The sequence below is a fragment of the Globicephala melas genome, chromosome 11 (genome assembly GCF_963455315.2).
Source record: "Globicephala melas chromosome 11, mGloMel1.2, whole genome shotgun sequence".
Taxonomy (NCBI): domain Eukaryota; kingdom Metazoa; phylum Chordata; class Mammalia; order Artiodactyla; family Delphinidae; genus Globicephala; species Globicephala melas.
In genome coordinates this window covers 68,798,291-68,822,406 of record NC_083324.2, presented here as the reverse complement: position 1 = coordinate 68,822,406, position 24,116 = coordinate 68,798,291, and the positions used below count along the sequence as shown (strand labels likewise).

Below are 24,116 nucleotides of genomic sequence, written 5' to 3'. Positions count from 1 at the left end.
GAGACTTTCAGAAAAGCTAGGATTTTAGCATCAGACTAAAGGTGAGTTTCCCATGATGCTATTCAGCGTTTGGTTCTTGCAATTCCATGGTGATAGTTTTGGATACAACAGATAGGCCTATTTGAGCATAAGATTCTTAGTACGTAGACTCATTACTGAGTGTGCATTCCATGAAAAACCTTAAAGACTATAGCTCTTTGTTTTTGAGAGAGAGAAAGGGACACCCCCCCACCCCTCCCAATTCCTGATACATACTGAATCTTGACTTTAGGAATCATATTGTCCTGGGTTTAAACCCCAGTTTTGCCACCTATCACCCAGGTGACTTTGGGAAAATTACCCAACCTCTCTAAGCTTCTGTTTCCTAAGTTGCGAAATTGACATTCTAGTAACTGTAGGATTATTGTAAGTATTAAGTGATATACATTTAAGGTTCCTCCATGTCATTAGCATGGTGTTTGGTGTGTAGGAAGTATTCCAAAGATGATATCTACTCATTTAATGACTTCTTGCTACATACTTTTTTAAACAGAGAGGCCAAGATTGTTAGCTTCCTTTGGGGGCACAGTTGGAGAAGTGCATCATTTTTTTTTTTTTAACTTTTTTGGTTAAAAAAAAAAAGCATGTGGGATCTCAGTTTCCCTACCAGAAATGGAACACACAGCCCCTGCGGTGGAAGTGCAGAGTGTTAACCCCTGGACTGCCAAGGAAGTCCCTGGAGAAGTGTATCTTGAAGGAGGGAGCTGACCATCCTACAATCAGGGCCTAGACAACAGTGAAAGGAGTTAGGCAAGTCGTAAGTCGTAAACATGCAGGATCAGTTATTGCTTTTATATAAAATATTGATATTTTGTTTATTATGGATTGTTTTGCATTGATTCTGACTTTTTTTTTTTTAATTTTTTATTTATTTACTTTTTGGCTGTGTGGCATCTTCGTTGCTGCGCAGGGGCTTTCTCTAGTTGCGGTGAGCTGGGGCTGCTCTTCGTTGCAGTGTGTGGTCTTCTCATTGCAGTGGCTTCTCTTGCTGCAGAGCACAGGCTCTAGGTGCCCGGGCTTCAGTAGCGGTGGCATGGGGGCTCAGGAGTTGTGGCTCAGGAGTCGGGCTCTAGAGCGCAGGCTCAGTAGTTTTGTTGCTCTGCGGCATGTGGCATCTTCCCAGACCAGGGCTCGAACCGTATGCCCTGCATTGGCGGGCAGATTCTTAACCACTGCGCCACCAGGGAAGTCCCTGACTTTTTAAAATATTGCATTAAAATATTATTTATCTTGGGCTTCCCTGGTGGCGCAGTGGTTGAGAGTCTGCCCGCCAATGCAGGGGACACAGGTTCGTGTCCCGGTCCGGGAAGATCCCACATGCCGCGGAGAGGCTGGGCCCGTGAGCCATAGCCGCTGAGCCTGCGCGTCCGGAGCCTGTGCTCCGCAACGGGAGAGGCCACAACAGTGAGAGGCCCGCGTACCGCCAAAAAAAAAAAAAAAATTATTTATCTTGATAACCCACTTTTTTGGTACCTCCTTAAAGTTCATTCACCTGACCCTAAAGCACTTAGGTCGTGGTGTGACTGGCACAAAGTCCAGAGCCGCCTGTAGGAAAAGACTGAAGATCTTTGGGTGAGTTTGAACTTGTGCTTTGCAAGGCCTAGAACACTTAGCCTCCTGGGATAGGAGCAGAGGGTGTGGACTACAACTCCCAGAAGGCCGCGCGGCACGGTGCCCTCACCGATTGGCTGGCATGGCCCCGCCCCCACCACGCCCCTGCCGGGAGGATCCGGGGCAGTGAGTCCCGGGCTAGCGTGCTCCCAAAGCCGGCTACCCAGTGTAGTCTCGCCTTGCCGGACAGGCTTCATGGCGTCCCAACCAGTGTCCCGGATGCTGCGGCGGGTCCTGAGGTCCAGCGTCCGGAGCTGCAGCTCGGGCGCTCTAGTGACGCAGCCACACCCCGGGGAGCCCTCCCAACCTGCCGTGGAGGTGAGCCTCCCGCATCCACACTTTCTTGGGGAGGGGGTGGCCTGGCAGCTGCACCTTATGCCCAGAAGCACCCCGGCCCGTCCGCGGTAGCTGCTTCTGGGAGGGGTGTCTGCCTCTGCGAGGGACTCCTCAGCGCTTATTTAGGGGTGGGGAGAGGAGTGGAATGTTTTCTAGATAGACTGCCCAGTCTCACCCGGTATCCCAACGAGGGGTGGCGGGGTGGGGCGCTCCTTGGGGTCTGGCTTATAAACCTCCCTGCCCACCCATCCGTGCAACCCCCTTCCAGGTCTGAGTGACTCCTAGAGATGGGGGAGCAGGCGGCAGGACTCTGGGACCAATGAGATATTATTAGTACCCCTTTCAGCCCTGCCTCACACCCAGCCTCCTTAAACATTTTCCTCCCTGCCCCCCAGTGGAGGTTGTGTGTGATCAGGTGTTTTTGTGACACCCCACTTCATAGTGTGGCACTGACTAAAAATGTCACGTTGGTGCTGCCAGTAGTCAGTTGTCACTTTGTAGTCACAGGGTTGTGTGACTCGTCCTTCACTGACTCTTTTTGTTTCATCTTCATTTCCCTTAAGAGGCTTCAGTCTCTTTCTAGAGCAGAATGGAGTCAGGACCTGGGCTCTTGCAGGTTAGGGACTCCGCTATCTCTTTAGGGTTGGGATAGCCCCCCTCAGTCCTTAACAGCTTCTCAGAGGGGTTTCCAGCATAAGAAGTTTTAAATTTGTTTTGTCCATGTTGTCAGGGAATCATTTGGGGAGAAGCATCTCTTTTTTGGTGACGCCTTTTCTAGGCTGATCTGGTCATTCTTTTCCCACCTCCTGGCTCAGGGCTTCAGGTTCTGGGATTCATCAGATCATGCACCTGCTGTTGCTCAATCAAGGGGAGGGCCTCAGCCTGACCTGCTTTCTCCAGATCTGATCCCCCCTTCCCCCCACCCGTGGGATCCTCAGATAAGCAGATCCCATTTCTGGGAGGTGGAGAAGTTTGTCAGTATCCTTGAACTCTGAACTTTGTGGAGGGAAAAATGGGAAAGCAAAGATGAGAGATCTTCAAAGAATTCAGGAAAAGGGAAGTTTCTTCTCCCCCTTGCCCCTAATTTACTTTGAACCTTTCATCCTGTGCTAAGTGGCTTCATTCGTGGTCTCTCAGTCCTCACAATAAACCATGTGAAGTGAGTAGAGTTTGTATTTTCAGGTGAGGGTGCTCATGGAAGTTAACTTCCCTGGAGTCCCTGAGCTGTAAAGTAAGGGAACCAGAGCTCAAACTCTAGCACCTGTGCTCCTGCTTCTTTTCTGTGGGGAGAGTAGAAGAGAGGCTGCTCTTACCCTTACCTTTACACCGTGAGGGCAGGTAGCGTTAGCAGGTAAGAAGGTGGACTCAGAATGCCTCGGTTTGAATCCCAGCCCTACCACTTATTAACTGTGTGAACTTGAGCAAGTCTTCTCAGTGCCTCAGTGTTCTCCTCTGTAAAATGGGAATAACAGTGTCTACTTCATAAGGTGGTTATAGGGCTTAAAGGAGTTAACATAATTTTTATATATATATACTTAGAACAAAACCTGGCACGTGTATGTGCTATGCACGTGGATTGCACATGTTGGTTGTAATTATTCTTGCCGCCATTGCCACATACTGTGTCCCCTAAGTCCCCTCCCACCTGGACACTCAGGATAGTCATTCTGTCAACTATCTGATCACAGACCCCCCACCCTGGACGTTCCCCACCAGGGTTATCCTCAGCAGACAGGTTGCTCCTTGGGTGCTGGGTGCTCCCCTGCCTTTCTCGGTACAGTGCTTAGCCGGTGCTCTGCAGGCAGTAGAGTTAGCAGGTATTTTTTGGCTGTTTGAAACAGATCTGGTGAGGGTGCACGTGACAGAGCACTGGACAGGGAGCCCCAAGCTTTCATGCTCGCTTTGCCCCCAGTTTGACCTGGCTCCTGGGCCTGTCTCTTCCCCTCTCTTCCTGTCTTTAAAACCAGTGGGATGGACTAGCCCATCTGTACGCAGTAGGGGAGGGCACAGAATGTCCTTAGCAGAATCTCAGAGGTATGTTCACCCAATCCACCGAGCCTGCCAGTTGGCAGGAGCAGGGGTGGGGGCATCTGGAAGCCCTGTCCTCCCTTCCCTTCCTGTAGGGTGTCTTTCCCCATACCCTACGCGGGGCCCTGAGGTCTGGTTTGAGATGGCAAGTGCTTGGAGAGACGGGGAAAGCCCCCGGCTGTTGTCTGTGTGTCGGGGTGTAGGTGTGGGAGAGTTGTGCAGTGAGGGGAGGGAGCTGGCTGTGAGAACAGTGGATGGGGGCATTGGGCTTGGTCCCGGGGCAGATTGAGGAGCTTCTGCAGGTGGAAAGGGGAGGCGGGTAGGGGAGACAGCTCCCTCCGGCCTGTTTGGGGCAGCAAGACAGAGGGCTTCCCCCAGTTGCAAGCACTACGCCCTTCTTTCTCCCTCTCAGGCTCCGTGCAGGCTTTGTTGGGACGACAAGGGGCTGGCCTCAGGTCCTGGGCCTGCTTCCTTGGGGCAGGGGCAGGGGAAAGGATGACTCTGTGCCAGGCAAAGGCACCCAGCTGTTCAGGGGGCTGGAGAGAACACAACGTGGGAGAGGGCTGTGCAGGAAGGGACTGGTACATGAGGAGGGCCGGGGCGGGGCAGTCACACGTGGAAGGAAAGGAGACCTTTCAGGGGGCTGCCTGCACTTCCAACCTGCCCAGCTCCTCAACAGCTTTGTTTCAGTGAAGTGTAAATTATCCTTGCTGGGAGCCACAGGTGTGAAGACCTCACACTTAGGGTGGGGCTGGAGGGGGAGCGGAGGTCAAAGGCTGAGGCTGGGCACTTTGCCAGGTCCCCTCATTCAATAGAGATTAATTTTGAGCCACGCTGGGTATACATCCTCCCAAGGAGCAGGTGAATCAGGGCCAGTGATACTTGGGTTTGGCCTGTGCTCTTTTTCTCCTGCTCTTCTAGTGTCTACGCGCCAGAGCTGTTTGGGGGTCGGCCTTTATCATTCAGATCAAAGGCCCAAGGTTAGTGAATATTAGGGAAGGCACTTTGAGGGCAGGGTCCCTCCCTTAACTAACTCCTTCCTACCACTCTTCCCCACCACTCCATCCCAGTCTGCACTGGGTTGGTAGACAAGATATAACCAGTAGCATGTGGTAGGCTGCCTAGTTCCTGGTTGTGGCACTAGTATCTGTGGTTCTCGGGAAGCTCAGACCCCACGTGTCCTGCTCTGAGTGGTGTGACAGCAGGTCTGAAACCCCAGCCTTGGGCCCTCTGCCATTAAGTAGGGCTTTGCAAGACGAGGGAAACTGACAGAGTGGGAAAACTAGTCACAGCGCGCGCGCGCGCACACACACACACACACACACACACACACACACACACACACACACACACACACACACACACACACACACACACACACACACACACACACACACACGAGTGCCCCTCCATGGCTACATGATGAACAGTTATTTGTAAGTAGGAGTTAGATTAAGAGAATGGGCGCGGCCCTGAACACCTACCGTGTGACAGGAACTCCTCCGGTTGAGGTAGGTAGGATCATTTTCCACACTTTATGGACGAGGAAGCTAAGGCTTAGAGAATGGTAAGCAACTAGCTCTACAGCTAGTTGGTAACAGAGCCAGGCTTCTAATTCAAGTTTACCTGCTCCCAAAGCCTATGCTCAGGACCACAATCACCCCGGATTAAAATGGCACTGGGTCCTGGCGTGGCAGGGCCAGTGGTTCTCAGCCTGGGCTACAGAGCTGAACAGGGACGTTTCAGATAAACCACTAGGGCCCCATCCCAGAGAGCAGCTGAGTCCGAATCTTTGGGCTGGGGCTCTGGCATCAGCACGTCTTAGAAGGTCTTCAGGTGATTTTAATGTGTAGCAAAGGCTGAGAACCACCGTATGAGGCTAAACCGTTTTGACAGTAGAGACCAGCCTAGAAATGCATGGCAACCCCATTGCAACTGGGTTTTCCACACACCACCTTTCCCTCTGGATTAGGGACCTGCCTGTCTGTTCACTGACACAACGGTTCGACACCTGCTATGACACCGGGAAACAGAGGCAGGCAGGAAGGCTTCCCACCCAGGGGAAACAGCCTGATCCAGGCCGGGGCCGGAGAATACGAGCACCTAAGGGTGTTCTGCTTCTGACATGTCCTAGCCCCGCCTGGGCGAGAGGCATCGCCGTCTCATCTGCCCAGTAATTCTCCCAGGATTCTGGGCTCCTTTGACTGGTGCTGATATTTTTTCCTCCAGGGAGTTTAAAGGGAAGAAAAAAAATGGAAGAAGGAAAGTAGGGCATGCAGTGTTGGAGGAGGAGGCAGGGATGAGGTGTGTTAATACCCAACTGAGGAGTTTGCAAGGGGGAGGGGGAGGGGAGGGGGAGGGGGAGGGGAGGAGGCTGCGTCAGGTGTTGGTGTGTGTGTTTAGGAGGCTGTGTCAGCTACTGGGTGTACAGAGTCTGAACGAATCTAGATAAGGTCACTCCAGGTCTCGAAAGTGAAATCTGGCCTCCCCTCCCGTGGGGGCCTAATTCCATTCTGGGTTGCCCCATTCCTCGGCTCCCTCTCCGCTTTCTGCTGAGTCATGCTCCTGGGTCGTCTCACTTGCTCCCTATTCCCGGCTTTATTTTCGCTCCTCCCTCACCCAGCCACCTCTCCCAGGATGTGAAGATTAGGGTGAGGAGGGCATCTTGGCAAGTGAGGAGGTGAGGTCTGGGGGGACTAACGAATCACTGAATTGTGAGTAGCTGCTGATTCCCAGGTGTCTGAGCTCCTGGACTGTGGTGGCCAATGGGCATGGGACTCTTTTTTTTTTTTTTTTGCGGTACGCGGGCCTCTCACTGTTGTGGCCTCTCCCGTTGCGGAGCACAGGCTCTGGACGCCAGGCTCGGCGGCCATGGCTCACGGGCCTAGCTGCTCCGTGGCATGTGGGATCTTCCCGGACCGGGGCACGAACCCGTGTCCCCTGCATCGGCAGGCGGACTCTCAACCACTGTGCCACCAGGGAAACCCTCTTTTTTTAAAAAAAATAAATTTATTTAATTTATTTTTTTGTCTGCGTTGGGTCTTCGTTGCTGTGCGTGGGCTTTCTCTAGTTGCGGCGAGCTGGGGCTACTCTTCATTGCAGTGCGTCGGCTTCTCATTGCCGTGGCTTCTCTTGTTGCAGAGCACGGGCTCTAGGCGCATGGGCTTCAGTAGTTGTGGCTTGCGGGCTCTAGAGCGCAGGCTCAGTAGCTGTGACGCAGGGGCTTAGTTGCTCCGCGGCATGTGGGATCTTCGAGGACCAGGGCTCGAACCCGTGACCCCTGCATTGGCAGGCGATTCTTAACCACTGCGCCACCAGGGAAGTCCCGGGATGGGACACGAGATTCTGAAGTGTCCCTGCCCCACCCCCGAGGGTACTGGTGGAAAGGCAGTGGGGTGAGTAGGGAAGGAGGAACACTGTTGTTATTATTTCAGACTGCAGTTCAGAGAAATGACGGCTACTTTCTCGTCACGGGGCTGTGAGCAGTGTTTCTTAGAGGATGTGGGAAACCCGTCTTAGGGCGGGCAGAGCGAGGTCGGTTTTATGGACCCAGGAAAATCATGAAGCACCCCCTTCTACCTCTCGTATCCCTTCTACTTCCTGAGTCAGTCAGTGGCCCTTGACTATACATTAGAATCACCTGGAGAGGTGAAACACACAGCATCTGGAGACTGAATTCAGCTGGTCTCCAGTAGAACTTTTTTCTTCAACTCCCCAGATGGTTCTAACATGTAGCCAGGGCTGAGGAGGTCTCTGAAGTAAATGTTTCTTCCTGGACCTCAGGAGGCCTGGAGGCCTGCTTTCTTAGGTTACAAGATCATGAGAATCCTGGGTGTTTCCCTACCAGTGTCCTGACTAGCCCCCTCCTTTACAGCAAGCCAACCTTAGCCCACAACTGTGTTCTTATTTAACAGCTGGGAGAGCAGGCCTGGAGGAGTTAGAGAACTTTCCCAGTGTGTCCCCAAGACCTCACGGATGACCACCACAGTCATAATTTCTCTGTTCTAAAGATTCTAGAGAAATGACTTCTCCCCGCCCTATGTACCATCCCGTGTACCTTCTTGGACACACCCTATGCAACTAGGGGAAGGAATTTAGAACTTGGAATCAGAAGACCTGGATTTGAATCCTGGTTCTGCCACGGGTGTTCTTGGACCCCATTCAAGAGTTGGTTATAATAATCCCTTTAGGTGTGGGGATGGAACAGAGAACATTCTTTGGAAACCTTAAGATGCCTTGCAAACTGTTAACCTCTGTGGAGCAGTTATCTATCTCATCAGCATGTCATGACCCAGGGCTGTGTTCTAAATGGGGGGATGGGGGAGGGGAGAGAGAACAAACTAGTTCAGATTTAGGAAAGGGTGAGGTTGGCTGCCTCCTTTCTCTCCCCAGGATGAGTTTGGGCCTTGCGGGGAGCCTCGGGCCATCTCCTCCCCTTATACCCCAAACAATGGGTTCTTAATCCTTTCTTCTGGCCACGGGTGGGTGAAGGATAAGGACTAAAGCAATCTGGGCACGGGGTTAGTGTGGTGGCCATCCTGGCACCTCCATTCTCCCTTCCTGGAGGCTGGTGGCCTCATTCCCTCTGTGGGTCCCCCTAGTGTGCTGTCTTCCCCCCAAGGCCTTCTGTGGGAGGGGAGCCTTCCCCATGGGTTTACCCTCCCCAGCTGGGCGTGGCCCCCGGCTGCTCCTGGGGGTGTGGCCTGTTGGGTCCTCCTGGGTGTTGAGGAGGCCCCAGAGAGCCCCCCATCCACAAGGGGGAGGCAGCTTGTGTGACACCCCCTCCCTCACAGTGAGTGACTTTGTTTCGAGCTCAAGGTAAGGAATGAGAGGCCTGGGTTGGACAAGTGGCTTCCGTGTCCCAGGCCACCTTCCCTCTCAGCTACCTGCTGTCTCCCTCCTCCTTTCTGGACGTGCTTGTCTGGTGGCGTGGTAGCCAGGTGCCAAATGGCACCTGCCCTCCCAGTGACCCATCCAAGAGATGCTAGAGATGGCTGTTCCCGGATAGGCTTCCTTTGAGGGAGGGGTAGCAGGGAGGAGGTGGGGCCCGGCTGGGGCTTAGTGCCCTTCCCTGTGCCTTGCTGCCCGGCCGGTAGGCAGCTGCACCCCTGCAGGGGTCCTCCATCTTGGGGCTGAGTGTGGAACCTTGGAGGGGCACGTCCTTCCCTCCAAGCCTGTTTCCAAACCTGTGAATAAGAGGAGAATACCAGACCCCCAGGACTGCGGAGCCCATGTGGATGGAAAGGCTAGCAGTGTGCGCGGGTGTCAGAGAGGAGGGAGGGGATGGTCGAGGGGAGAGGGCTTGCTCTCCCCAGGTGGGCGCTCCTCGCACCTCTCCCCCAGCCCCTGTTGTCGCAGGTGCCGTCCGGACGGAGGCGGTTCCTGAGGGAGCACGCGGCCCCCTTCTCTGCCTTCCTCACCGACAGCTTCGGCCGGCGCCACAGCTACCTGCGGATCTCCCTCACTGAGAAGTGCAACCTCAGATGTGAGTCGCCCTCCTGGGCTCCTGTCCCTCTGCCGCAGTAGCCCCTAAATCACCCCGTGTCTGGGAATCCTTCTCAATCCTCCCCATTCCTTTTTCTAGAAAACTCCACCTGCCCTTCTTCCTTGCTTGCCAGGTGGGGTTCATGGGCAAGGTAGGGGTCAAGAGTGAGTTTTATGATCCTGGAAGCTGGGTTCTACTTGGGATTAGGTTGGAGAACAGAATTGCTGTTGGGTTTAGGATTGAGGTTGGCCTGGGATCTCCCACTTTTCGGGGCTCTTTCCCCTCCCTCCTGTTTCCTTGCGGTCCCCACGGTTCAGGACGTGGCATGGGGACTGCTGGACGGTGTAAACAAGTGAGATAGGCAGCAGTGCCAGCTATAAAGACACCCCAACCCCAGTCCCATGAGACGAGTTGTCTGGGGCCAGGCTAGTACACAGAGTCCTTGTTTCATAACCCCACGCGGAGTGCTCTGGGCCAGATCCACCGCTGGAGGGGCTTCCGAAGTGTGTTTGTCCATCTGTCCTGCCTGCCTTCCCTCCCTCCTTCTCTTCTTCCTTCCTTTCTCTCACTGTAGCTCACAATAAGAAATACATTTACTTCATGGCCCATAAATACGTGCATGTGTAGTAAATGTTTAACCAAACAGTACCCATTACGTGCAGTACTGATGTTCTGATGTTGTTACGTAATCTGCTCCATCTTAAAAGACCAATTCTGGACCTTTCACTGATTTGACTGAATGACCCTCTAGCGGATCCTGACCACTGGTACTGATTAAACCCGTACCATGGGAACTGATGGGAGGAGGTGGTGCCCCCTCGCTGGCCAGGGCTCGCCTCATTTATCCCCTTCTGCTACCTCGCCCTGAACAGGTGGTACCTCAGTTTTCCAACCTGTGAAATGGGACTGATGATCGCCTGTAGGAGACAAACTGGGTGTGAGAACATGTGTAGCCACAGAGGAGAGCAGCTTTGCCCAGGCCAGGGAGCACCTCCCAGCCTCCTTCACCTTAGGACACATAGAGAAGGGTCCCTGTTTGTCAAAACCAGATGAAATGAAGGAGATGAACGATGGCAGAAGGAATGGGCCCAGGGCCCTGGCCTTTCATGTCTTGGCCTGCCCTACCTCCAGCCAGGCTGAGCTGTCAGCCTCATTTATCATCTTTAAGCCCTGAGGGACAGCAAGGCCAGTTGGGGAAGGGGTGTTAAATTTTGTAGGTGAGAGTGGTGAGCCCCAAAGAGAATCTGGCCCAGGGTTTGTGCCACCTCAGACTTGGCCGGGTCTTTCCTCATGGCTGGGGTGGGGTTCAGGAGACACTTGTGGCCTGGTGGGGGAGTTGGGGACTGGTGACATCGCAGCCTGACCGCTGCCGTCACTTCCTTCCTCCACGTCCCCTCCCTCCCCTCAGGTCAATACTGCATGCCCGAGGAGGGTGTCCCTCTGACCCCCAAGGCAGACCTGCTGACCACAGAGGAGATCCTAACCCTGGCCCGCCTCTTTGTGAAAGAAGGTGTAGACAAGATCCGACTCACGGGCGGGGAGCCGCTCGTTCGGCCGGACGTGGTGGACATCGTGGGTGAGTTGACAGAAGTCGTCACCACCTCTCCCAGCTGTGCCTCCTCCAGCTGGGCTCCAATATTAATATCAGAAGCTAACAGTCCTTTCGGCATTATGCTCACAGAGTCCTACGCCTTCTGACACAGGTACCATTCCTATTCCCAGTTTGTAAAGAATTGAGGCACAAAGAAGTTCAGTAACTGACCCAAGGTCACAAAGCTGGTAAGCGCCAGAGCCCAGTGGTTTGATGTCAGATTTAGACTAAAGTCCTCACCAGGGCTTGGAGGCCCACGTGATCCGGTTCCCGTCAACCGCAGAGACCTCTCTCCTGCCGCTTGGCCTCCGTCCTCCCCTGCATTCATGCTGCCGGGCCTTTGCACATGCTGTTCCCTTTGCCAGGAGCACAGGGCTCCCCGCCTGCCTCATTCAGGGGTCTGCTCCCGTGTCATCTCCTTGGGGAGACCTCCTTGGCTGCTCTGTCTAAATTCCCCCTCACATACCCCAGCTGCTCTGTCTCCCAGGAGTTGGCAGCGTACAGACCATGGACCAAAACCAGGCCACCACCTGTGTGTGTGTGGCCTGCAAGCTAAGAATAGGTTCTATATTTTTAAATGATTGAAAAAGAAAATCAAAAGAATAGCATTTGTGGCACTTGAAAATTATATGAAATTTAAAATTCACTGTCCATTAATAAAGTTTTATTGGCACATGGCCACACCCACTCATTTACATATCTCCCCTGTTGCAGAGCTAAGTTGCCTCAAAGACCATATGGCCAGCAAAGCCAAAAGTGTTTACTGTCTGGCCTTTTAACAGAAAAAGTGTGGTGATCCTACTCTACCACGTGGTGTTATTTGGTTGGTTTTTGTCTGTCTCCTCATTAACTAGCATGAAAGCTCTCATGGAGCTGGGCAGGTTCTGTTCACAGCTGTGTTTCGAGCACCTAGGGAAGCGCCTACACACAGTTGGGGCTCACTGGTGTTTGCTGGATGAGTGAAGGTGGTTCAAAATACCATCTCTGAAGGATGACGTGTCCACGTGTGAATCTCAGCTGCACCTCATACCAGTAGTATATCTTTTTTTTTTTTTTTGCGGTACGCGGGCCTCTCACTGTTGTGGCCTCTCCCGTTGTGGAGCACAGGCTCCGGACGCGCAGGTTCAGCGGCCATGGCTCACAGGCCCAGCCGCTCCGCGGCATGTGGGATCTTCCCGGACCGGGGCACGAACCTGCGTCCCTTGCATCGGCAGGCGGACTCTCAACCACTGCGCCACCAGGGAAGCCCTAGTAGTATATCTTGAGCAACTTTTAAAGTCCGTCCTAAGCCTTCAGACAGGGTAACCTACCTTATAGGGTGGACCTTGGGAGGAAATGAGAAGGAAATGCCCAGCTAGTGGCGAGTGCTGTGTATGGCCCAGCAGAGCCTCTTGCCATAGGCTGGTTCTAAGCCCCGAGGTCAGGCAGAGACCATGAGCATTTAATTGTAAAAGATGGAATCTGAGGAAAATAAGTTTCCGTGTTCTTGACTGCTGAGGCCCCGGCTCCAGCTGCGCGGGGTGGGATCTCCCAGCCCCCAGCTCTCTGCCTCACTTGCTGGTTCAGTAAACGTTCTCTGGAACGCCTTCTTACGTGCCCGGCACTGTGCTGGCATCAGAGGGGAGTGAGCTGCAGGCCCAGCCTTCAGGGACCCCCAGCCCATTGGCGGAAGCAGCCCCTGGAGCCCGCCGCCATCTGGTGAGGAGCCCAGGTGCTGTGGGAGCCCCGAGGAGGGGCCCAGGGACCCCTGCAAGCTCTTTCCTCCCTCTTTCCCTGTGGCCAGCTCCCTCCCACCCCCACCGATCGCTTGATCTGGAATCCTGCCATCATTCCTAGGCTACACATGCTGGCCCAGGGGAGTTGACCTGACCCCCTGTTCAGGCAGCTTCTCAGAGCCTGAAAAGCAGCCTGGGTTCCAGGAAAGGGCCAAACCTGGCTGGCCAGGCCCCAGCCCCCTCGGTCAGGGCACTTCATCTGCCCTCTGTCCAGGGCCTGTGGGCGAGCCTGTGATCACTGCTGGTCAGAGAGGGGTGACTGAGCGCAGATGGGAGGATGCAGAGTCTCCACGGAAGCCACCACCTTGCTTAGTAGGAGGCCAGGGAGCCAGGAGAGGCGGCAGCCCTGTTCCCGCTGTGGGCTCTTCCACCCCCTGGCCGTGTGAACTTGTGCAGGTTCCTGCCCCACCCTGGGCCTCAGTGTCCTAATCTATGCGCTGGTCACCTCCCAGCCTTTCCTGCTCTGCTGGCCCTGGGTTGTTGGTCCTGGCTGATAGCATGAGGCTGGCAAGGGTTTATCACCACATAGATGCTGGTTAGGACAGGGACCACCTGCAGTGGCTGACTTTGGAGGATTTATCTCTTGCTTTAAGGGTGTGCACTGATGGGGCAGGGGTGGGGTAGGGGGAACTCTACCCCTCCCCAAGCCCTCCCCCAGTGCTCCAAGACAAATGGCAGTTGATGTGTTTGCTAACACTTTGACATCTCCCAGCCTAGCTCCTTTGATCCTCCCCAGGGGTACTTCTTCAGAGCAAAATCACCCCGAAGGGCAGGGCAGGTGGGGCTATTAGGGAAGAAGGGCTGGGGTAAGTGGAGGGGCATGTTCTTAAGCACTTGTCCCGCCCTCCCAGCTGAGAGTTTCGAGGGACCCCACCCTGGGGGCGCAGAGTGAAGGGGCTGCCGGTTTCACCAAGCAGGCTGTCCTGGTCACTCGGGGTCCCTGCCTGAGGCTGTCAGCCCCGGGACTGGTATTGTCGATCTCCACCTGAGAAGACAGCTCAGCTCTCCGTCAGCCGTCTGTGATCCCCTCCACCAACCCCAAGACGCTCCGGCACTCCTCCATCCCGGCTTGTGTATGAACAAGTTCCTCTCCTCCCTCCTTTTCTTGGGTGTAAGGCAGTGCTGTCCAATACAACTTTCTGGGGTGATGGAAATGTTCCCTATCTGTGTTGTCTGATAAGGTAGCCAGGCTTGGGCTTCACAAGCGGCTGTTGTGACTGAGGAACTGAATTTGGAACTTTCACTGATGTAAATGCCCATGTAGTTAGCGGCTGCCACGTTGGATGGTGAAGGTTTGAGATTTTCCCAAAGAAAAGAGGGGAACTATAGGCACACTTTACTTTATGGTGCTTTGCTTTACTGCTCTTCACAGATACTGCATTTTGTTTACAAATTGAAGGTTTGTGGCAACCCTGCATCGAGCAAGTCTATCGGTGCCGTTTTTCCAACAGCATTTGCTCACTTTGTATCTCTGTGTCACAGTTTGGTAATTCTCACAATATTTCCAACACTTTCATTATTTTTGTTATGGTGATCTGTGATCAGTTATCTTTGTTACTACTGCAACTCCCTGAAGGCTTAATAGTAGTAATTTTTAGCAATAAAGTATTTTTTAATAAAAGTATGTACATTGTTTTAGACTAATGCTATTGCACACTTAATAGACTCAAGGATAGTGTAGACATAACTCTTACATGGACTGGGAAACCAGGAAAACCCATGTGACTTGCTTTATTGTGATACGTGCTTTATTGCAGTGGTCTGGAACCAAAGCCACACTATCCCCAAGGTATGCCTGTAAACATACAAGTATCAATACTGTGATAGTGTTGGCAGTGTTTGCAGGGGAAGGATTTGGGGTTCTAATTTCAAGGCTGACTTCCGCTGTCAGATGACAGCTTAGTTGGAGAATCACTCAGTCCTGCAGGCTTTCCCTGTATTGTCCTTCCTTCCTCCCTTCCTTTCTTCCGTTATGTTGAAGAAATGAATTATGGAGCATCCAGTTCTCACAGCTTAGAGCCCGTAAGAGGCCTAATGCAATGGAGAGCAGCCATTGAAGGCTTTGAAATGGCGTGAAGTTTTTTGTTTCATTTTATTTTTGATGGACTCTAGTTACCTAGAATTAGATTAAATCATAATCCTGGGTTTGTGACATAATCTCATTATTGATCCGTGCCTGGCCTTTTTTACTTTATTCATACAAATTTATTTACATGTTTTAATAATGTTATGAATTCCTAAGGAAACCCACTACCTCATTAATTTTTTTGGAAGAATCAAACCCTGGCAAGAATCTTTAACCACCTGTGTGGACTTTCCTACCCTGTACTTCCTCCCTCCCAAGGAAACACTCCTCAACGTGGTGTTTATCATTCCCTTGCTTTTTAAAAATGAGATGGTGTTTTTGAACTTTGTAAGAATCGTGCTGTGTGCAGTCTTTCAGGAATCACTCTTTTGACGCAACTGAAATGAACATATGTCATCCAGAGCTGCAGTTCATTTTCTCTGCGACCTCCTGTTCCATGAAATGAATACACCACACTTCCTGTTAGTGAACATTTGGGTTGTTTCCAGTTTATTGATATTATAAACAGTGCTGCTTTAAATACGTGTATTCTCATTCATGTGTCTCGGTATACAATTCCTCTGGGAGTGGAGTTTGCTGGGTTACTGAATACGTGAATGTTTAATCTTGGCGAACCATCCGGCATTGTCTTCCAGGGGCTGTGCTACTTTGCACTGTCCCCAGCCGTACCTAAGGATCCCCTGGATCCTCCCCGACATTCAGTATTATCATTCTGGACCTTTGCCAGTGGACTGGGTATAAAAGGCTATTTTATTGTGGTCTTGACTTGTGCTTCTTTGTTTAGAATGAGGTCAGTCGTCTTGTCACCTATTAGCCGTGTATATTTATTTTTCTCTTCAATGCCAAATCGTATCACGTGCCTGTTTTTCTATTTGGTTATTTATCCTTTCATATTGGTTTGTTCCAAGTTCTTGATGTATGTTGCAAACGTCTTCTTCCAATTTGAAAAGCAAGCCATACTTTGTGTAACAATTCTTTTGACAATGGTAGTTCTTGAATTTGTCAGTTCTGTCTCTTATGGTTAGTGCTTTTTGTACTTATTAATGAAACACCTCACCCAAGGTCAGAACAACTACCTATGTTTCTACTAGAATATTTAAAGTTTTGCTTTTAAGTCTTTAATCTGTGGATAATTTCAGGGACTCCAGTTTCATTTTTTTCCATGTGAATGGTCATTTTTTCTAGTTCCTTTTACTAAATAGTCCCCACTTCCTCCATAAATCTACCATGTGTGCATTGGTCTGTTTTGGGTTCTGTTCTATTCAGTTTGTCTATCTCTGTGTCAATATCATACAGTCTTAATCTCCGTAGCTTCATAATAAGTCCATTATCTGATAAGGCAAGTCCTTTTTATTCCTCAGCAGTGCTTTAGCTATTCTAAGCTTTGTCCATCCATGGAAATTTTAGAATCTGCCTACCAAGTTCCCTGGAAAATTCTGTTGGGATGTTTTCTCCTTTTTTTATTGTGTTAAAATACACATAACATAAAATTTACCAACTTATTTAAATGTGCAGCTCATTGGTATTAGGTATTCACGTTCACATTTATGCAGTCATCACCACCATCTGTTTCCAGTCTCCTGTAAATCTGAAAATCTGTATCCATCAAATAATGACTCCCATTCTCCTCTTCCCCAGCCCCTGGCAACCACCATTATACTTTCTAGCTTTATGATTTTGGCTACTGTAAGAACCTCGTATAAGTGGAATCACGCAGTATTTGTCTTTTTGTGACTGGCTTATTTCACTTAGCGTAATGTCCTCGAGGTTCATTCATGCTGTGGCATATTGAGGAATTTCTTTTAAAGGCTGAATTATATTCCACTGTATGAATACACTACGTTTTGGTAATTCATTCATTGGTCAACTTGGGTTGCTTCCATGTTTTAGCTGTTGTGAATAATGCTGCTGTGATCATGGATGTACAAATATTTCTTTGAGACCCTGCTTTCAGTTCTTCTGGGTTTATATGCAGAAATGGAATTGCTGGATCATGTGGTAATTCTGGGTTTTCTGAGGAACTTCAATACTGTTTTCCACAGGGGCTATACCATTTTGCATTCTTATCAACAGTGCAGAAGGGTTCCAGTTTCTCCACATCCTCACCAACACTTGTTGTTTTCTGGGTTTTTTTTTTTTTTTTTATATAGTAGCCATCCTAGAAGTATGAGGTAGTATTGCATTGTAGTTTTGATTTATATTTCCGTAGTGGTTGAGCATCTTGTCATGTGTTTATTGGCCATTAATATATCTTCTTTGGAAAAATGTCTCTTTGAGTCTTTTGCCCATTTTTGAATTGGGTTGTTTTTGTTGTTGAATTTTCGGAGTTCCTTGTTATTCTAGATATTAATCCCTTAACAGGTATATGATTTTCAGATATCTCCCCCATTCTGTAGGTTGCCTTTCTGCTCTGTGGATAGTGTCTTTTATGTACAATTTTTTTAAATTTTCATGAAGTCCAGTTTGTGTTTTCTTTTGTTGCCAGTGCCTCTGGGTCATTGGATTCAGCAGTGATTTCTTGGGTATGTTATGAAGCTTTATTCCTATGATTTCTTCTCAAAGTTTTATTGTTTTACATTTAGGTCCAACTGCATTCTTTTGCATGCGAATATCCAGTTTTCCCAACACCATTTGTTGAAATGTCCTGTCCCCATTGAATGGTCTTGGCACCCTTGTCAAAAATCGTTTGACCATATGTGTGAGGATTTACTTCTGGGCTCTGTTTTATTCCATTGGTCTTTATGTCTGTCTTTATGCCAATCCCACACATTTGATTACTGTAGCTTTGTAGGAAGGTTTGAAATTGAAATGTGAGACCTCCAGTGTTTTGTTCTTTTTCGAGATGATTTGGGGTCCCTTGAGATTCCATATGAGTTTTAGGATGGGTTTTTCTATTTATACAAAAGATATCATTGGGGTTTTGTTAAGGACTGCATTGAATCTGTAGATTGCTTTGGGTAGTATTGACATTTTAACAACATTAAGTCTTCTAATTCATGAACATGGGATGTGTTCCCATTTATTTATGTCTTTTTAAATTTATTTCAGCAGTGTTTTGTAGTTTTCATTGTACAAGGCTCTCACCTCTTTGGTTAAGTTAAATCCTAAGTATTTTATTCTTTCTGATGCTGTTGTAAATGGAATAGTTTCTGTAATTCCCTTTGTTCATTGTTTGTGTATCTGTTGGGATTTTATTGCATTGTATCAAGTTGGGGGAATTGACATCTTGTTTGTTCACATCCCCACCTTCCCACAGCCATTTCCCTCCTTTGTCCCGTTCTTTGCTCTAGGTAGTTGGCCCCTAGGGACTGCGTCACCCAGGGTCCCTTGCCTGTTGGGTTCCTGATGGGTTTGGCCAAGGAGATCAGGTTTTTGTTTTGTTTTTCTTCCTGCTCCCTGCTCTATTTCTATGCTGGGTTTTTGACTGTAGCTAAGTTCCCTTCAGAGCTAAAACTCCTACAGGGCAGCCAGTCTTCCATGGTGCCTTAACTGGACTCCTAACTTAATTTCCTCCCCAGGTCCTTTTGTTCCTAGGCATGGTTATGGATCCCTAGTGTTTCTAGTCTGAGTGCTGTACTGTTCATTGTTGAGACCATTAAGTCTGCCCACACCTTTGTGAGTAGTCCTTTCATTAAATTCTTTATTTTAACCATCTGGGATGAATTCTGCTTTATGCTAGGATCCTCAGAGTTACAGTGTCATGTTTAAAATTATATTTTCTATTATTGTCGTGGTTGACATTCTTTTTTTTTTTGCGGTACGCGGGCCTCTCACTGTTGTGGCGTCTCCCATTGCAGAGCACAGGCTCCGGACACGCAGGCTCAGCGGCCATGGCTCATGGGCTCAGCTGCTCCGTGGCATGTGGGATCTTCCCAGACCAGGGCACGAACCCGTGTCCCCTGCGTCGGCAGGCGGGCTCTCAACCACTGCGCCACCAGGGAAGCCCATCATGGTTGATATTCTTATCACTCTCTTATCATTGCTATAATATGTCTGTTTAGAGTCTTTGGAGTTTTCTCCACTAGCAACCACATCATCTGCAACTAAAGACAATTTTTTCTCCTATCTTTAGGTCTTTAATTTCCTTTTCTTGTCCTATTGCAGTATCTAGGATCTCAAGTACAATGTTGAATAGTAGTGGTAATAAAAGAATACTCCTAATGTTTCCCCATTTAGAATGATGTTTCTTTCTTTTTTTAATTTTTATTGGGGTATAGTTGCTTTACAATGTTGTGTTAGTTTTAGAATGATGTTTCTTAGAAGCTTTTTTTCACAATACCTTTTAGGTAATGAAGTTCCCTTACTAGTACTAAGTTTGTTTTTTAAATTATACACTTTCTTTTTTTTTTTTTGGTATGTGGGCCTCTCACTGTCGTGGCCTCTTCCGTTGCGGAGCACAGGCTCCGGACGTGCAGGCTCAGCGTCCATGGCTCACGGGCCCAGCCGCTCCGCGGCATGTGGGATCTTCCCGGACCGGGGCACGAACCCGTGTCCCTTGCATCGGCAGGTGGACTCTCAACCACTGCACCACCAGGGGAAGCCCTAATTATACACTTTCTTAATGTGTGTTAGGATGATCTATGATTTTTCATTTTTACTCTGTTACTCTGAATGACATTGATAGCTTTTCTGACATTGTACCTGGAATACACTCAGCCTAGGCATGGTCTGCTATGCTTTTGTCTACTGTTAGGTTCAGTTTATTAATATTTTGTGTAAGTTTTTGCATTTATATCCGTGAGTGAATTGGGTGTATGATTTTTCTTTTTCATGCCTGCCTTAACTGATTTGTGGTATTAAATTTCAAAGAATGAGTTAGGTAGTGTATCAGGCTGCTAAAACAGAATATCACAAATTGGGTAGCTTATGAACAGCAAATGATTTCTCACAGTTCTGGAGGCTGGAATTCAAGATAAGGGTGCCAACATGGTCAGGTGTGGGCTCTCTCCTGGGTCACAGACTTTTCATTGTATTCTATCTTCATAAGGCAGAAGATGCTGCAGAGATCTGTAGAATCTTTTTTATAAGAGCACTAATCCTTCCATCCTTATGACCTAATCACCTCCTAAGAGCTCCACCTTCCAACACCACCACATTGATGGTAATCACTTCTTCAAAAGTTTGGTAGAGCTCACGTGTAAATTGTCTGTGCCTGGTATTTTATTTGCAGGGAGATTTTTTTTTTTTTTGCGGTACAGGGGCCTCTCACTGTTGTGGCCTCTCCCGATGCGGAGCACAGGCTCCAGACACGCAGGCCCAGCGGCCATGGCTCGCAGGCCCAGCAGCTCCGTGGCACATGGGATCCTCCCGGACCGGGGCACGAACCCGTGTCCCCTGCATCGGCAGGCGGACTCCCAACCACTGCGCCACCAGGGAAGCCCTTGTAGGGAGATTTTTAATTGCATCTTCAATTTCTTTAATAGTTACTGTATTATTCAAGTTCTCTACTTTTGGAGTCAGTTTTGATAGTTTCTTTTTTTAATTTGTCATTATGTCAGTTGTATGAAATTGTTGGTAATATTTTCTTACTATCTTTTTATCTTAGTTTTACTTGCAGTTTTGTCTTTTTTATTCTTAATGTGGTTTATTTGTGTCTTTATCTCTTTTTGTTGTTAAGTCTTGCAAGAGATTTGTCCATTGTGCTATTCTTAAACAAACCAACTTTTGAACTTGTTGAACCTCTTATTGTGTATTCATATTCTATTTCATTATTTCTGTTTCTGTCCTAATGTAGCCTATTGTTTTCATAACATTTATTTTTATTTTTTCTGATTTTTTCTTTGATCTATGAGATATTTAGAAGTGTTTTTAATTTCAAAATATGAGGATTTTAATTCATATTTTTATTAAAGTATAATTATATTGTGGTCAGAGAATCTTATCTCTATGAAACTTATCCTTTTAAATTTATTGAGGATTGCTTTATGACGTAGTATATTGGCAATTTTATAAATGTTTTTTATATACTTGAGGAGCTTGTCCTTTAATTATTACATGAAGAAGTCTATACTTGTTCATTGGATCCAGCTGGTTAATTTTATTTCCCAAACCTTTGGTTATGTCAATCTTGGCTGGCTTTTTATCTGCTTGGCCTGCCAATAATAAATAAGTAGGTGGTTTTGTTAGTTTCTCCCAGAGGTCCAGTTGCTTTTATTTTATCTATAGTTGAGGTGATTTTATTAGGTTCATATGTGGTTAGAATTGTTATGTCTTCTTCATAAATTGGATCTTTTATCACTGTGTAGTAGGTCTCTCTCCATGATGATACTTTTAGTCTTAAGGTCTATGTATTTTATTTTACTAAAGCTATATCAGCTTGCTTTTAGCTTTAGTGTGCTGTTTTATCTGTTTTCATCTATTCATCTTAAACCTTTCTGTATTCTTATACTTTAGATATGTCTCTTACAATAGCACATAGCTGTTACTTTGATCAAATTTGACAATCTTTGACTTTTAACTGGCAAGTTTATTCTAGTTGCCTTTGTTGTAATTGTTGAAATAGTTGGACTCATTTCTACACTTTTTTCTGTCATGCTTTTTTTGTGCTTCTTTTTCCTCCTTTTTGACTTTTAAATAAATGACCCTCCCCCTTTTTTCTTCCTCACAAGGCAAAAAGTTTAGCACACTCTTAGGCCCTTGATTTTTTTCAACCCTCCCCCACCTGTATTGTTGATATTTTCTATAATTTTTCTTTCAGGTCATTACAAATAGTCTGCCCCTCTGTATCTCTTATAAGCACATGCTCTGCCTTTTAAGATAACAACAAACTTTACCAAGGTATTTGATCATTCATAATTTCCATAATTCTTACAGCATCTCCTGAATTTGTTTCTCTTCTTATTTGAATATTTCCTCTAAAAGTTTTTTTTTTTTTTTTGCGGTACACGGGCCTCTCACTGTTGTGACCTCTCCCATTGCGGAGCAACAGGCTCCGGACGCACAGGCTCAGCGTCCATGGCTCACGGGCCCAGCCGCTCCGCGGCATGTGGGATCTTCCCGGACTGGGGCACGAACCCGCGTCCCCTGCATCGGCAGGCGGACTCTCAACTACTGCGTCACCAGGGAAGCCCCCTCTAAAAGTTTTTTGATATGAGTCTAATGGTGACTCTAATTTTGATGGTGAATCTAATTAAATCTGACATACCAGGTAGTTTTTTAAATGTTTTAAAGTAGTAGTTTTATAATATTTTGAATGCTTTTAAAATCTTATGTCCAAGGTTCATTCCTTCATTATGTTAAGAATGTCACCGCATTGTCTCCTTACAGTCAGTCTGGCTGTTGGGAAAAGTCTGATGTCAGTCTGGGTTTTGCTCTTGGTTATACACACTTCTTCTCTGCAAGTTATTAGAGTGTTGCCTTTGTTATTTGATTTTCTTAAATTTTACTGTAATGTGTCTAGGATAGGCTTTTCCTCATCTGTCCTGTTGGCATTCAGTGACATCGTCCTTTCATTCTATTACGTTTGCGTTACATTTGGGGAAACTTTTCTTCATTACTCTGTTATGTTTTCAGATATTCCTTCCTTCTCTCCAGTTTAATTTTTTTCTGGGACTTCTATTACCTGGATGTTGCCCCTTCTACTTAGGGCCTCCACAGTTCTTAAAATATATTTTGGTATCTTACTCTCTTCCTCTTTTTCCTGGGAGAGCCCTTTAATCTTACCTCCCAACTCATCAATGTCTCCTATGTTGATAATACCATTTAACTTATTTCTTGTGTTCTTTATTTCACAATACTGTTTTTAACTACTACTTTCCCTTGTTCCCTTTTATAACGAAACATTTTGTTTCATATTGTTAATATCTTCTGTTATTTCTTTTATTGTATTTATGTTTATCTTACATTTTGGTCTGTTTGATCATTTCTTTTCTATTGATATATAGAGAGGGTTGGGGGTGTTTGGGGTTGTGTTGTTTTTGGTGGGGGAAGCACTGGTTGTACTTCTCAAGGGTCTCCTTAGTTTAGGCAGTAAGTTTGTTCCCCCGAGGATATTAGCTATTCTGAATGGCACTGCTTAATGGGAAAAGGTTTAAGTCCAGATCTTAGTCTTCAATAGACCCAGTGAGCTCAAGAGCCCCGAAAATCACAGTTATTCACTCATGTTTGTAATCTCCCCACCAGTGACCAGCCTGGCCACGTAGGACAGCGCAGGTTGTGTACTTGCATAACTCTGGGAGATGCTGTTGACTTAGACTGTGATGAGAATGGCACCTCCTGGAGTGATGTGATATGACAGACCTTCACCTTCAAACCCTCGGAGAGAAGCAGATTTGGAAGGAGGCAGTTACTCTCCATTTTAATCCACCAGTCCTGGGGCTTTGGAGGGAGAGGGTGGAGGGATGAATCCCAGCAAGGCTTTGGCAGCTTCCCTGAGCTGACCTCCTAAGCTAGTTCTCTGGAGCTGTTACCACCAAATTCTTCAGGAAGGGGACAGCATCAATTGTTCTGAGGCATCAGTGGATGAGGGTAAGGAGAGAGCTTGAACTGCCTTGCTTTCCTTTAACTGCTTCCATTCTCTGCCAGTCTACTTCAACCCCAGGCTACACACCCCCTCCCCCATACCAGCTCGAAAGGACTGTCCATCTTCCTGTGAGTTTCTCGAGATTGTCTTTTTTTTTAAGTTCCTGGATTCTGTGTTTCTTCAGGGTTGATTTGGTGGAGGGAGCCAAAAACTACTACTAATTTTCCATATTGTCAGAGTCCCAGAGGAAAGTTCTTTTCTTTGTTTTTAAAACAACAACTTTTATTTTTAAACTTTCATTTTCTTACTACAAAAGTAATACATGTTTATTTCAGATAAGCAAAAATAGTATCACTACTGCCCAACTGTAACCACTGTCAACATCTTGGTTTGGCGACCTTCCTGTCTTTTTTCTTTGCACCTAGTTTTCAACTACTGTTTTTAACCTGCCCTCTGGATTTAATGTGACATGTGTATTTCCCAACATCCTAACTTATTCTTTTACAGAGTCATTTTTAGTTGCATAATATTCCATCATCATTTAGACAAAGCATAATTTAGCCAGTTTTCTGTTGTTGGCCATCTGGATGTTTTCCTACATCCCTTTATTATGTATTGCTCACCGATTAACATCCTTGTACATAAGTATTGTTCTCATCCATGATTATTGTTTGGTTTGGATTTTGGTGTGTGGTTTTTTTTTT

At 47.8% G+C, this 24,116-nt stretch overlaps 1 protein-coding gene across 5 annotated transcripts in view; it reads left to right on the top strand.

Annotated features, from left to right (window-relative positions):
• The first annotated feature begins 1,773 nt into the window (after nt 1-1,773).
• The window catches only part of MOCS1 (molybdenum cofactor synthesis 1), a 41,054-nt gene continuing 18,711 nt past the window's right edge, over nt 1,774-24,116 (top strand). For 4 of the 5 annotated variants that reach the window (XR_009565888.1, XM_060308310.1, XM_060308309.1 and 1 more), the window contains exons 1-3: nt 1,774-1,968; nt 9,373-9,499; nt 10,908-11,075. Coding sequence is in view for 4 of the 5 variants with exons in the window: in XM_060308310.1 (XP_060164293.1) it covers nt 1,846-1,968; nt 9,373-9,499; nt 10,908-11,075 (418 nt within the window). In the remaining variant the exon portion in view is untranslated. The remainder of the gene's footprint in view (nt 1,969-9,372; nt 9,500-10,907; nt 11,076-24,116) is intronic. The other variant, XM_060308311.2, reaches the window with a different exon arrangement.